General features: G+C 42.6%; 2 protein-coding genes across 2 annotated transcripts in view; one reads left to right on the forward strand and one right to left on the reverse strand.

Annotated features, from left to right (window-relative positions):
- Nucleotides 1–12,447, forward strand: part of SLC44A3 (solute carrier family 44 member 3) — a 339,154-nt gene that overhangs the window by 188,321 nt on the left and 138,386 nt on the right. The window lies entirely within an intron of this gene.
- On the reverse strand, nt 26–2,736 carry LOC121027508 (asparagine--tRNA ligase, cytoplasmic). Its single transcript, XM_040471036.1, has one exon. It carries the CDS (start codon nt 2,682–2,684, stop codon nt 1,008–1,010), a length of 1,677 nt encoding a protein of 558 aa, XP_040326970.1. The 5' UTR covers nt 2,685–2,736; the 3' UTR covers nt 26–1,007.

A 12,447-nucleotide genomic window follows, 5' to 3' on the forward strand; every position in this document is an offset into this window, starting at 1 on the left:
TTTTTTTTTTTTTTTTTTTTTTTTAGTTTTTATGTGTGTCCATTTATTGATTGCTGGGAATACAGCCTATTGAGAATACATGACATGCATTTTGGGAGAGAAATTAACCAAATCTGAAATGAAGGCATTCAATAAGCCTGCTAGGAGTTAATAAGGTAACACAGATTAGATCTAAAGACACAGTGTGGGAAGACTCAGACAGCCACGTACAATTGTCATTAAGATTCCAGCTGCAAATTCTTTCGGAATTTATTTATTCTTAATTACTTAGAAATTACCAGGAAAGAGGGAAGCTCACTGCCTCTTTAGCTTAACCTAACGCTAGGAAGCAAAAAAAAAAAATTTTTTTTTGCCGTAGCTTCAAATTGTTTAGGGCAATTCCATTTTTACAAATTCTTCCACACCAATTCATATGCTTCAGAATTATAAGCAGCTCTACACAATTAGAAAAGATTAATAACCAATGCAAAAGTGTGTTTGATTCCAGTATCTATTATTGAATCACATTGTTCTAATACTAGCAGATTTTTACACCACACTGTTAATTTTCCCCCAAGATGTTCTAACTCATGGATACAATAAAATGACATAAATTAAAGAATTCCAGTTACACTTAACAGGACGAAACGATTAAGTTACTGGAATGTCTTAGTCCATAATTAAAACCTGTTTAAGTATATATGCGGCATAAATGATGCAAAAATTATAACCTATAATTAGATAAAAATGCTGAAATGGATTTATAACTGTAGTGTTACATGCCACATGTTTCCCCCAAACTTTCTGATGGATATTGTTTTTTTAAATGACAATACCAAAAAAAACCAAAGACAATATGGATGTTACTTGATATTCAAATGATTTGGATTGCTTTTGGTGGTAGAGAAAAAAGAAATAGATAAACATGAATGGAATAAAAAAGGGAAGATTTTGGCTTTTTTTTTGAAAGAGGCAGTCTGTTCCTTTCATAAACTGTATTCTTTGCTTAATGTTTCTGGAGGAATCAGTTATGGTTTGCAACGCTGGACAAATCGTGGGTATAAGCATACGTCTCGGATGTGATACCTATTCAGAATCCAGGTCAAGAATCGTTCCAAGCCCAAGCCATATCCGCCATGAGGACATGTGCCGTATTTTCTCTGATCTGTGTACCAGTAGTAGGGAGTGGGGTCAATCCCTTCCCTTTTATAACCCGCCAGCATTTCTTCACTATCCCAGATACGCATTGAGCCTCCCACAATCTCACCAACATTTGGCATCAACACATCCACAGATTCTGTAAGGCGGGAATCCTCAGGACATCGCTGCATGTAGAAGGACTTGATCTCTACGGGAAATCGACATAGCAAGATGGGCTCATTAATGGTGTCCGTCATCAGTCTCTCAGGAGCTTCTGGGATATCCTCTCCAAATTCATAGAAAGTTCCATCTTCTTTCTTTATGTTGTGTTCTTTCAGCCACACAATAGCATCTGAATAGTTCATTTGCTTAAAAGGCCGTTTGGGGGGCTTGAAGTTCGGGTTGAGGTCGCGCACTATGCTTGCTGCAGGTGATTTCCAGACTCTGTCCACCACATCACAAACCAAGTCCTCCAATCGATTCAGGAGCTCCTCAAAGGTCAGGAAAGGGCACTCTGCTTCCACGTGTGTGTATTCAGCCAGGTGCCTTCGTGTTCTGGACTGTTCCGCCCGGTATGACTGTGCAATACAAAACACATCTCCCAGAGCCGGAATGCAGGTCTCGAGGTACAACTGAGAGGACTGAGTCAAAAATGCCTCTTCCCCAAAATAGTCCAGCTTGAAGAGCGTAGCACCACCTTCCACCTGTGTTTGCACTAACGTTGGAGGAGTAACTTCATAGTATCCCCTATCAAAGAAGTGATCTCGAAAGCACCTAGTGACCACGGAACGTGCTTTCAGGATCTTGGACATGTTTTCTCCCCAGATCATCATGTGTCGGTTGTTGAGCTGGACATCAACATCCGACTCCTCGTTGATCAGGTTATCAGCTCCTCCGGCAGGGGCCAACCCGATCAGTTCCCAGAAGTCACAGCTCAGCTCATGGCCACCGGGAGCCTGCTTGCCCTTTGGAGTCAGATTTAGCATCCCATAGACTGCAATGCTACTCTCGGTGGCCAAGACTACTCCATTGTAACACTGACACAAGTCATCCGACAAGACACATTGAAGATAACCCGTACCATCCCGCAACACTAGGAACATTAAATTCTTTCCTTGCCTACGCAGCCTGTGGACCCAGCCAAATACCTTTACTCTTTGGCCTCTGTATCCTTCCAGTGCATGAATCTTCACACATTTTGGCTCTGGGAGACTTGGATCGTTTTTGATGGTAATTTTCTTTGCTTCTTCCAGGTTCTTTTCTCTTCGCAAATTGTCTTCTGCCTCTTTCTTTTCCCGGGATTCACTCTTCATTTGTTCCCTATGCCACATTTTTTTAATGTTCTTCATCTGTGATTTAGAAATAACATCCCACCTCTCATTTTCTTTTTGTGAATCTATGTAAATGGTGGGAAAGGGCTCTTTTCCTACCGTCATCAAAGCCTTTAGACCTGTTTTAAAAGGTTTCTCCTTGGTTCCATCACCTGTAGCATCATTTCCCTCTCGATCCGAGACATAGAGCTCTAGTACCATCCCTGTGGTCGGCCCGGTCACCTCCAAGGACATCGCCTGCAACGCACTGCTGCCTTATCACCCCAACGTGCACCGGAGGATTCCTCGACTCTGTTCTCAGTTTTTAAGAGTTTCTTATGCTTTGGCTCTCTCCCACTCTAACCTCTTTTCTTTTTTTTTTTTCCTTCCCCTCCCCCATGGGTTTCTGTTAAGTTTCTCAGGATCCACATAAGAATGAAACCATATGGTATCTGTCTTTCTCTGTATGGCTTATTTCACTTAGCATCACACTCTCCAGTTCCATCCATGTTGCTACAAAGGGCCATATTTCATTCTTTCTCATTGGCACGTAGTACTCCATTGGGTATATAAACCACAATTTCTTTATCCATTCATCAGTTGATGGACACTTAGGCTCTTTCCATAATTTGGCTATTGTTGAGAGTGCTGCTATAAACATTGGGGTACAAGTGCCCCTATGTCTCAGTACTCCTGTATCCCTTGGGTAAATTCCTAGCAGTGCTACTGCTGGGTCATAGGGTAGCTCTACTTTTAATTTTCTGAGGAACCTCCACACTGTTTTCCAGAAAGACTGCACCAATTTGCATTACCACCAACAGTGCAAGAGGGTTCCCGTTTCTCCACATCCTCTCCAGCATCGATAGTCTCCTGATTTGTTCATCTTGGCCACTCTGACTGGTGTGAGGTGATATCTGAGTGTGGTTTTGATTTGTATTTCCCTGATGAGGAGCGATGTTGAGCATCTTTTCATGTGCCTGTTGGCCATCCGGATGTCTTCTTTAGAGAAGTGTCTATTCATGTTTTCTGCCCATGTCTTCACTGGATTATTTGTTTTTGGGGTCTGGAGTTTGGTGAGCTCTTTATAGATTTTGGATACTAGCCCTTTGTCTGATATGTCATTTGCAAATATCTTTTCCCATTCCATTGGTTGCCTTTTAGTTTTGTTGGTTGTTTCCTTTGCTGTGCAGAAGCTTTTTATCTTCATGAGGTCCCAGTAGTTCATTTTTGCTTTTAATTCCCTTGCCTTTGGGGATGTGTCAAGTAAGAAATTGCTACGACTGAGGTCAGAGAGGTCTTTTCCTGCTTTCTCCTCTAGGGTTTTGATGGTTTCCTGTCTCACATTCAGGTCCTTTATCCATTTTGAGTTTATTTTTGTGAATGGTGTGAGAAAGTGGTCTAGTTTCAACCTTCTGCATGTTGCTGTCCAGTTCTCCCAGCACCATTTGTTAAAGAGACTGTCTTTTTTCCATTGGATGTTCTTTCCTGCTTTGTCAAAGATGAGTTGGCCATACGTTTGTGGGTCTAGTTCTGGGGTTTCTATTCTATTCCCTTGGTCTATGTGTCTGTTTTTGTGCCAATACCATGCTGTCTTGATGATTACAGCTCTGTAGTAGAGGCTAAAGTCTGGGATTGTGATGCCTCCTGCTTTGGTCTTCTTCTTCAAAATTACTTTGGCTATGCGGGGCCTTTTGTGGTTCCATACAAATTTTAGGGTTGCTTGTTCTAGCTTCAAGAAGAATGCTGGTGCAATTTCGATTGGGGTTGCATGGAATGTGTAGATAGCTTTGGGTAGTATTGACATTTTGACAATATTTATTCTTCCAATCCATGAGCAGGGAATGTCTTTCCATTTCTTTAAATCTTCTTCAATTTCCTTCTTAAGCTTTCTATAGTTTTCAGCATACAGATCTTTTACATCTTTGGTTAGATTTATCCCTAGGTATTTTATGCTTCTTGGTGCAATTGTGAATGGGATCAGTTTCTTTATTTGTCTTTCTTTTGCTTCATTATTAGTGTATAAGAATGCAACTGATTTCTGTACATTGATTTTTGTATCCTGCAACTTTGCTAAATTCATGTATCAGTTCTAGCAGACTTTTGGTGGATTCTATCAGATTTTCCATGTATAATATCATGTCATCTGCAAAAAGTGAAAGCTTAACTTCATCTTTGCCAATTTTGATGCCTTTGATTTCCTTTTGTTGTCTGATTGCTGATGCTAGCACTTCCAACACCATGTTAAACAACAGCGGTGAGAGTGGGTGTCCCTGTCATGTTCCTGATCTCAGGGAAAAAGCTCTCAGTTTTTCCCCATTGAGGATGATGTTAGCTGTGGGCTTTTCATAAATGGCTTTTATGATCTTTAAGTATGTTCCTTCTATCCCAACTTTCTCAAGGGTTTTTATTAAGAAACGTTGCTGAATTTTGCCAAATGCCTTTTCTGCAACGATTGACAGGATCATGTGGTTCTTATCTTTTCTTTTATTAATGTGATGTATCACGTTGATTGATTTGTGAATGTTGAACCAGCCCTGCAGCCCAGGAATGAATCCCACTTGATCATGGTGAATAATTCTTTTTATATGCTGTTGAATTCAATTTGCTAGTATCTTATTGAGAATTTTTACATCCATATTCATCAGGGATATTGGCCTGTAGTTCTCTTTTTTTACTGGGTCTCTGTCTGGTTTAGGAATCAAAGTAATACTGGCTTCATAGAATGAGTCTGGAAGTTTTCCTTCCCTTCCTATTTTTTGGAATAGCTTGAGAAGGATAGGTATTATCTCTGCTTTAAACATCTGGTAAAACTCCCCTGGGAAGCCATCTGGTCCTGGACTCTTATTTGTTGGGAGATTTTTGATAACTGATTCAATTTCTTCGCTGGTGATGGGTCTGTTCAAGCTTTCTATTTCCTCCTGATTGAGTTTTGGAAGTGTGTGGGTGTTTAGGAATTTGTCCATTTCTTCCAGGTTGTCCAGTTTGTTGGCACATAATTTTTCATAGTATTCCCTAATTGCTTGTATTTCTGAGGGATTGGTTGTAATAATTCCATTTTCATTCATGATTTTATCTATTTGGGTCATCTCCCTTTTCTTTTTGAGAAGCCTGGCTAGAGGTTTATCAATTTTGTTTATTTTTTCGAAAAACCAACTCTTGTTTTTATTGATCTGCTCTACAATTTTTTTAGATTCTATGTTTTTTAGATTCTAGTTTATGTCTGCTCTGATCTTTATTATTTCTCTTCTTCTGCTGAGTTTAGGCTGTCTTTGCTGTTCTGCTATTTCCTTTAGGTGTGCTGTTAGATTTTGTATTTGGGATTTTTCTTGTTTCTTGAGATAGGCCTGGATTGCAATGTATTTTCCTCTCAGGACTGCCTTCACTGCATCCCAAAGTGTTTGGATGGTTGTATTTTCATTTTCATTTGTTTCCATATATTTTTTAATTTCTTCTCTAATTGCCTGGTTGACCCATTCATTCTTTAGTAGGGTGTTCTTTAACCTCCATGCTTTTGGAGTTTTTCCAGACTTTTTCCTGTGGTTGATTTCAAGCTTCATAGCATTGTGGTCTGAAAGTATGCATGGTATGATCTCAATTTTTGTATACTTATGAAGGGCTGTTTTGTGACCCAGTATGTGATCTATCTTGGAGAATGTTCCATGTGCACTTGAGAAGAAAGTATATTCTGTTGTTTTGGGATGCAGAGTTCTAAATATATCTGTCAAGTCCATCTGATCCAATGTATCATTCAGGGCCCTTGTTTCTTTATTGACCGTGTGTCTAGATGATCTATCCATTTCTGTAAGTGGAGTGTTAAAGTCCCCTGCAATTACCACATTCTAATCAATAATGTTGCTTATGTTTGTGAGTAATTGTTTTATATATATGGGGGCTCCCATATTCGGCACATAGACATTTATAATTGTTAGTTCTTCCTGATGGGTACACCCTGTAATTATTATAAAATGTCCTTCTTCATCTCTTGTTACAGCCTTTAATTTAAAATCTAGTTTGTCTGATATATATATGGCTACTCCAGCTTTCTTTTGACTTCCAGTAGCATGATAGACAGTTCTCCATCCCCTCACTTTCAATCTAAAGGTATCCTCAGGTCTAAAATGAGTCTCTTGTAGACAGCAAATAGATGGGTCTTGTTTTTTTATACATTCTGATACCCTATGTCTTTTGGTTGGCACATTTAGTCCATTTACATTCAGTGTTATTATAGAAAGATATGGGGTTAGAGTCATTGTGATGTCTGTAGGTTTCATGCTTGTAGCGATATCTCCAGTACTTTGTCTCGCAGGATCCCCCTTAGGATCTCCTGTAGGGCTGGTTTAGTGGTGACGAATTCCTTCAGTTTTTGTTTGTGTGGGAAGACCTTTATCTCTCCTTCTATTCTAAATGACAGACTTGCTGGATAAAGGATTCTCGGCTGCATGTTTTTTCTGTTCATCACATTGAAGATCTCCTGCCATTCCTTTCTGGCCTGCCAAGTTTCAGTAGAGAGATCGGTCACGAGTCTTATCCGTCTCCCCTTATATGTTAGAGTACGTTTATCCCTAGCTGCTTTCAGAATTTTCTCTTTATCCTTGTATTTTGCCAGTTTGACTATGATATGTCATGCAGAAGATCAATTCAAGTTACGTCTGAAGGGAGTTCTCTGTGCCTCTTGGATTTCAATGCCTTTTTCCTTCCCCAGATCAGGGAAGTTCTCAGCTATGATTTCTTCAAGTACACCTTCAGCACCTTTCCCTCTCTCTTCCTCCTCTGGAATACCAATTATGCGTAGATTATTTCTCTTTAGTGCATCACTTAGTTCTCTAATTTTCCCCTCATACTCCTGGATTTTTTTATCTCTCTTTTTCTCAGCTTCCTCTTTTTCCATAATTTTATCTTCTAGTTCACCTATTCTCTCCTCTGCCTCTTCAATCTAAGCTGTGGTCGTCTCCATTTTATTTTGCAGTTCACTTATAGCATTTTTTAGCTCCTCCTGACTGTTCCTTAGTCCCTTGATCTCTGTAGCAATAGATTCTCTGCTGTCCTCTATACTGTTTTCAAGCCCAGCAATTAATTTTATGACCATTATTCTAAATTCACTTTCTGTTATATTGTTTAAATCCTTTTTGATCAGTTCGTTAGCTGCTGTTATTTCCTGGAGATTCTTTTGAAGGGAATTCTTCCGTTTCGTCATTTTGGATAGAACTGCAGGGCACTTCCCCTGTGCTGTCTTGAATAACTTGCGTTGGTGGGTGGGGCCGCAGTCAGACCTGATGTCTGCCCCCATCCCACTGCTGGGGCCACAGTCAGACTGGTGTGTGCCTTCTCTTCCCCTCTCCTAGGGGCGGGATTCACTGTAGGGTGGCGTGGCCCGTCTGGGCTACTTGCACACTGCCAGGCTTGTGGTGCTGGGGATCTGGCGTATTAGCTGGGGTGGGTAGGCAAGGTGCACGGGGGCAGGAGGGGCAGGCTCAGCTCGCTTATCCTTCGGTGATCCACTTCGGGAGGGGCCCTGCGGCACCGGGAGGGAGTCAGACCCGCCGCCAGAGGGATGGATCCGCAGAAGGACAGCATTCGGTGTTTGCGTGGTGCAAGCAAGTTCCCTGGCAGAAACTGGTTCCCTTTGGGATTTTGGCTGGGGGATGGGCGAGGGAGATGGCGCTGGCAAGCGCCTTTGTTCCCCGCCAAGCTGAGCTCTGTCGTCCGAGGCTCAACAACTCTCCCTCCCGTTGTCCTCCAGCCCTCCCGCTCTCCGAGCAGAGCTGTTAACTTATAACCTTCTAGATGTTAAGTCCCACTTGCTGTCGGAACACACTCCGTCCAGCCCCTCCGCTTTTGCAAGCCCGACCCAGGGGCTCTGCTTGACCGGTGGGCCGCCCCTCTGCCCCGGCTCCCTCCTGCCGGTCCGTGTAGCCCGCACAGCCTCTCCACCCTTCCTACCCTCTTCTGTGGGCCTCTCATCTACGCTTGGCTCTGGAGAGTCCATTCTGCTAATCTTCTGGTGGTTTTCTGGGTTTTTTAGGCAGGTGTAAGTGGAATCTAAGTGATCAGCAGGACGCGGTGAGCCCAAAGTCCTCCTATGCCACCGTCTTCTTCCCAGAAAGAGCCTCATCTGTTTTTTAAAGCTGCTTATCTTTAAGTTCTGTCCATCACAGATGAAAGTTTCATGTTGTCTACGTGTGTGCCTCCGACCCCCAATGCAGAACTCAGCACATCAAAAATGTTCAATAAATGTTCATTGCATGAACAAGCAGAAGTTTGAATTCATTCACTCAGTTGTTTAGTGAACATCTATCCTAGGGCGGGTGTTATTTGCAATGTTGAGGGTATGACATTGGACAAGAAAAACACAGTTCCAGGCCCAGGAGGTGTTTTCATTTCAATTGGAATGAATTGTCCATCCAGAATCCCCTTTCCTATTTAAATCTCAGGTACAAATAGAGGGCAGACAGGGAGTAGTACCATTAGGACAGGTTGAGGAATAGGTAGGGGTTTCTTGAATAGTCCTAGAGAACTTCCTTGACAACCCCAGAAGAAGACAAGACTTCCTGTCAGGCTAGGCTGGTGGGCATTCTAAGTGCTATTGGAACATTCAAGAAATGCAGGGATGCCTGGGTGGCTCAGTTGGTTAAGCATCTGACTCTTGATTTCGGTTCAGGTCATGATCTCAGTGTTCGTGAGATTAAGCCCCACATCAGGCTTACACTGATAGCACAGAGCCTGCTTGGGATTCTCTCTCCCTTTCTCTCTGCCCCTCCCCTGATTATTCTCTCTCTCTGTCTCAAAATAAATAAACATTAAAAAAAAAGAAATGTAAACTTATTTTATCCCTAAAACAAGTAAAGCAGGATGTTCAGTATAGATAGAGATAAGGTAGAGAGGTGTTAGTACATACATTTACACTTTCCTACTTATCGACACATGTGTATGTATGTGTGTATATAGACATACACATACATATATATACACACATGTATTCCTTCTTCTATGGTTTCAGGGATAGAATTTAGTGATTCATCACTTACCTGTAACACCCAGTACTCATCCCAAGTGCCTCCTTAATGCCCATCACCCCTTTAGCCCATTCCCCCACCCACCCCACATCCAGCAACCCTCAGTTTGCTGTCTATATTTAAGAGTCTCTTATGGCTTGCCTCCCTCTCTGTTTTTATCTTATTTTCCCTTCTCTTACCCTATGTTCATCTGTTTGTTTTGTTTCTTAAATTCCACATGAATGAAATCATATGGTATTTGTCTTTCTCTGACTGACTTATTTCGCTTAGCATAATACACTCTAGCTCCATCCACGTTGTTGCAAATGGCAAGATTTCATTCTTTTTTATCACCAAGTAATATTCCATTATTTATATATGTGTATACATGTGTATTTATGTGTATATATACCACATCTTCTTTATCCATTTGTCAGTTGACAGACATTTGAGCTCTTTCCGTAATTTGGCTATCGTTGATAGTGCTGCTATAAACATTGGGGTGCATGTGCTCCTTCGAAACAGCAGACCTATATCCCTTGGATAAATACCTAGTAGTGCAATTGCTGGGTCATAGGGTAGTTCCATTTTTAATTTTTTGCAGAACCTCGCTACTGTTTTCCAGAGTGGCTGAGCCAGCTTGCATTCCCACCAGCAATGCAAAAGAGAGCCTCTTTCTCCACATCCTCGCCAACATCTGTTGCCTGAGTTGTTAACGTTAGCGCTTCTGACAGGTGGGAGGTCGTATCCCATTGTGGTTTTGATTTGTATTTCCCTGATGATGAGCGATGTTGAACATTTTTCATGTCTGTTAGCCATCTGGATTCTTCTTTGGATGCACATTTATTCTTATTCAAACATACATACTCACATAAAAATGGAAGGATGTTGACTAAATTTTTAAAATAATCATCTCTAGGCATTAGGATTATAAACTTATTCTTTTTGTTTTCTATATTTGATACATCGTATATAATAAACAAGCATTACATATGCAAAAGAAATTTTATAAAGCAAAACAAACAAACAAACAAACAAAATCCAGCGGGTCCCGTGAACTGGTGGTACTCTTGATGCCTTGGTGCTATCTTCTTGCCAGTGCCTCCCTCCACCTCACCTCTGCCTCTCCACACCTTCAGGTCAGGTAAATAGAGTCCCAGCTCAAGCATCACCTCCCCTAAAAGTTTTCCTGATGCCCCCGGCCCCAGGGACCCTGCATCTTTCTTTCTTTGTGTGCAGACATTCATGATGGCACCTACAAGTGTGCGTTGGGTACTCCTCTGGCAGTTTGCAAACTGGTTGTGAGCATCTGGCAGCCTGGCTCTGTGCCGCTTGGTTCTGGACTCCAGTCCCCAGCTTGGTGCCTCACCCTCCACCATCCCCCCTCCAAGATGTGTGATGAATGCTTGGGCCTCACCTAGCTCACTGCCTCAGCTAGTTCCTGGTTTCTGGTCTCCCACTCGGGTCACATTGGCTCCTCCTCGAATGCTCCCTGCTGTCTACTAAGAAATGCAGTGCCTTAGGGTATCCAAGAGCCTCTACCATACGGCACCAGCTCACCTTTCCAGCCCTACTTTTCTCCTTTGTATCCCTTCCTGGGACCACCCATCCTGCCCCCAACAGGCCATGCTTCCCCACCTGTGCTCCTGCTGTTGTTTTAAACTGAAATTCTCTTCTCCGTCTCCATCTAAAGAATTCCTAAAAATTCACCAGAAATTAGGATAACACCAACAGCTACCCTTAGAACTGTGATGGGACCGAATGATACAAGGCATGTGGAGCTCGTGACACTGTGCTTTGCAACTGCTAAGTATATAACGAATAATAGCTGTTATTATTACCATCAGCAGCAACATCATTGCTATGTGTCAGGCACCACCCTCCACCCTAATGATAAAGAGTTTTATAAAACGGTTCTTGCACCTAGGCAGGTAAAAAACTCACTATCCCACAATATGATAGGTATTATGACAGAGCCAGAAACAAAAAAGCTATGGGAGCAAAGGATTGGGGGAGAGACATGGCGTCTTCCCAGAAGACAGGCTGTTTTTACTGAGTCTTAAAGGTCAAATGGGAATTTCACCAGGAGAAAAGTAAAGAATAGGGGAAGGTGCTCCCGGCAGAGGAAATACCAAAAGCAAAGGTATGGAGGAAAAAATGAGTTTGGACAGCTGCATGGACTGAATAGCCGAGGCCTTCCTCTTTTCTAGCACATTGCAGAGAATCGCCTTCTACTGCCCAGAGAGCACAGCTGGGGTGCTGGGCTGATGGAGGGAGTGTGCAGAGCCCCGGCACTCTTGGCCATCACTTGTCAAGTGAGGGGACAAGAGGCCTAATCCCTGGTGCGAAGGGCAGAGTCGCTAAGCTCCTAGCTGAGGGAGACGAGAGACCTGGGCCACCCTTCCAGCAGAGGCTTGGGGAAGCCACGGTTGGCAGTAACTGTGAAGAGACAGCCAAAGGGCCGGAGTGCAGCCAGCGGGCCGCCCATGCAGTCCTCCTCATAACAACCATTGTTTACTTTGGATGCTGGCTGTCCCCGCAGTCCGCACACAAGATTTATCACCAGAAGCTAGTCACTCAGACTGTAACACTAACAGCCTTTTCAAACACAAGTCTTCCCCCACACGGCGAGAAGTGGAGGATGTGAAGGGAAAAATAGTGTCCATTCTGGAGACAGCTATCATGCCTAATGGATTTAGAGAAAGGAAGTTCTAGAGACAGGTGAGGAAGTATCACCCTCTGTATTCAACAACTTCGGTATCGCATTCCTACCACGGAGTAATATCCTAAAATGTTAAACTGTGTACATACATGTTCCCTGTGTTTTCCCCTACCCTCCTTTCAATCAGGAAACCAAGCCTTGTGATGTCTCGAGAGGGGATTTCAGCAACAAAGAGAGTAGATGTCAATTCTAGAGAAATAGAGGTCTCTATTCTTCTGAGGTCGGGACAGGAAGAGTGTCCTTGAGGAGCGGTAAGATAGGAAATAGAGATTCCTGGAAGTGGAAAGCAAATAACAAGACTCCA

Source organism: Herpailurus yagouaroundi, unplaced genomic scaffold (genome assembly GCF_014898765.1).
Source record: "Herpailurus yagouaroundi ecotype Mexico unplaced genomic scaffold, PumYag 77, whole genome shotgun sequence".
In the NCBI taxonomy this organism is placed as follows: domain Eukaryota; kingdom Metazoa; phylum Chordata; class Mammalia; order Carnivora; family Felidae; genus Herpailurus; species Herpailurus yagouaroundi.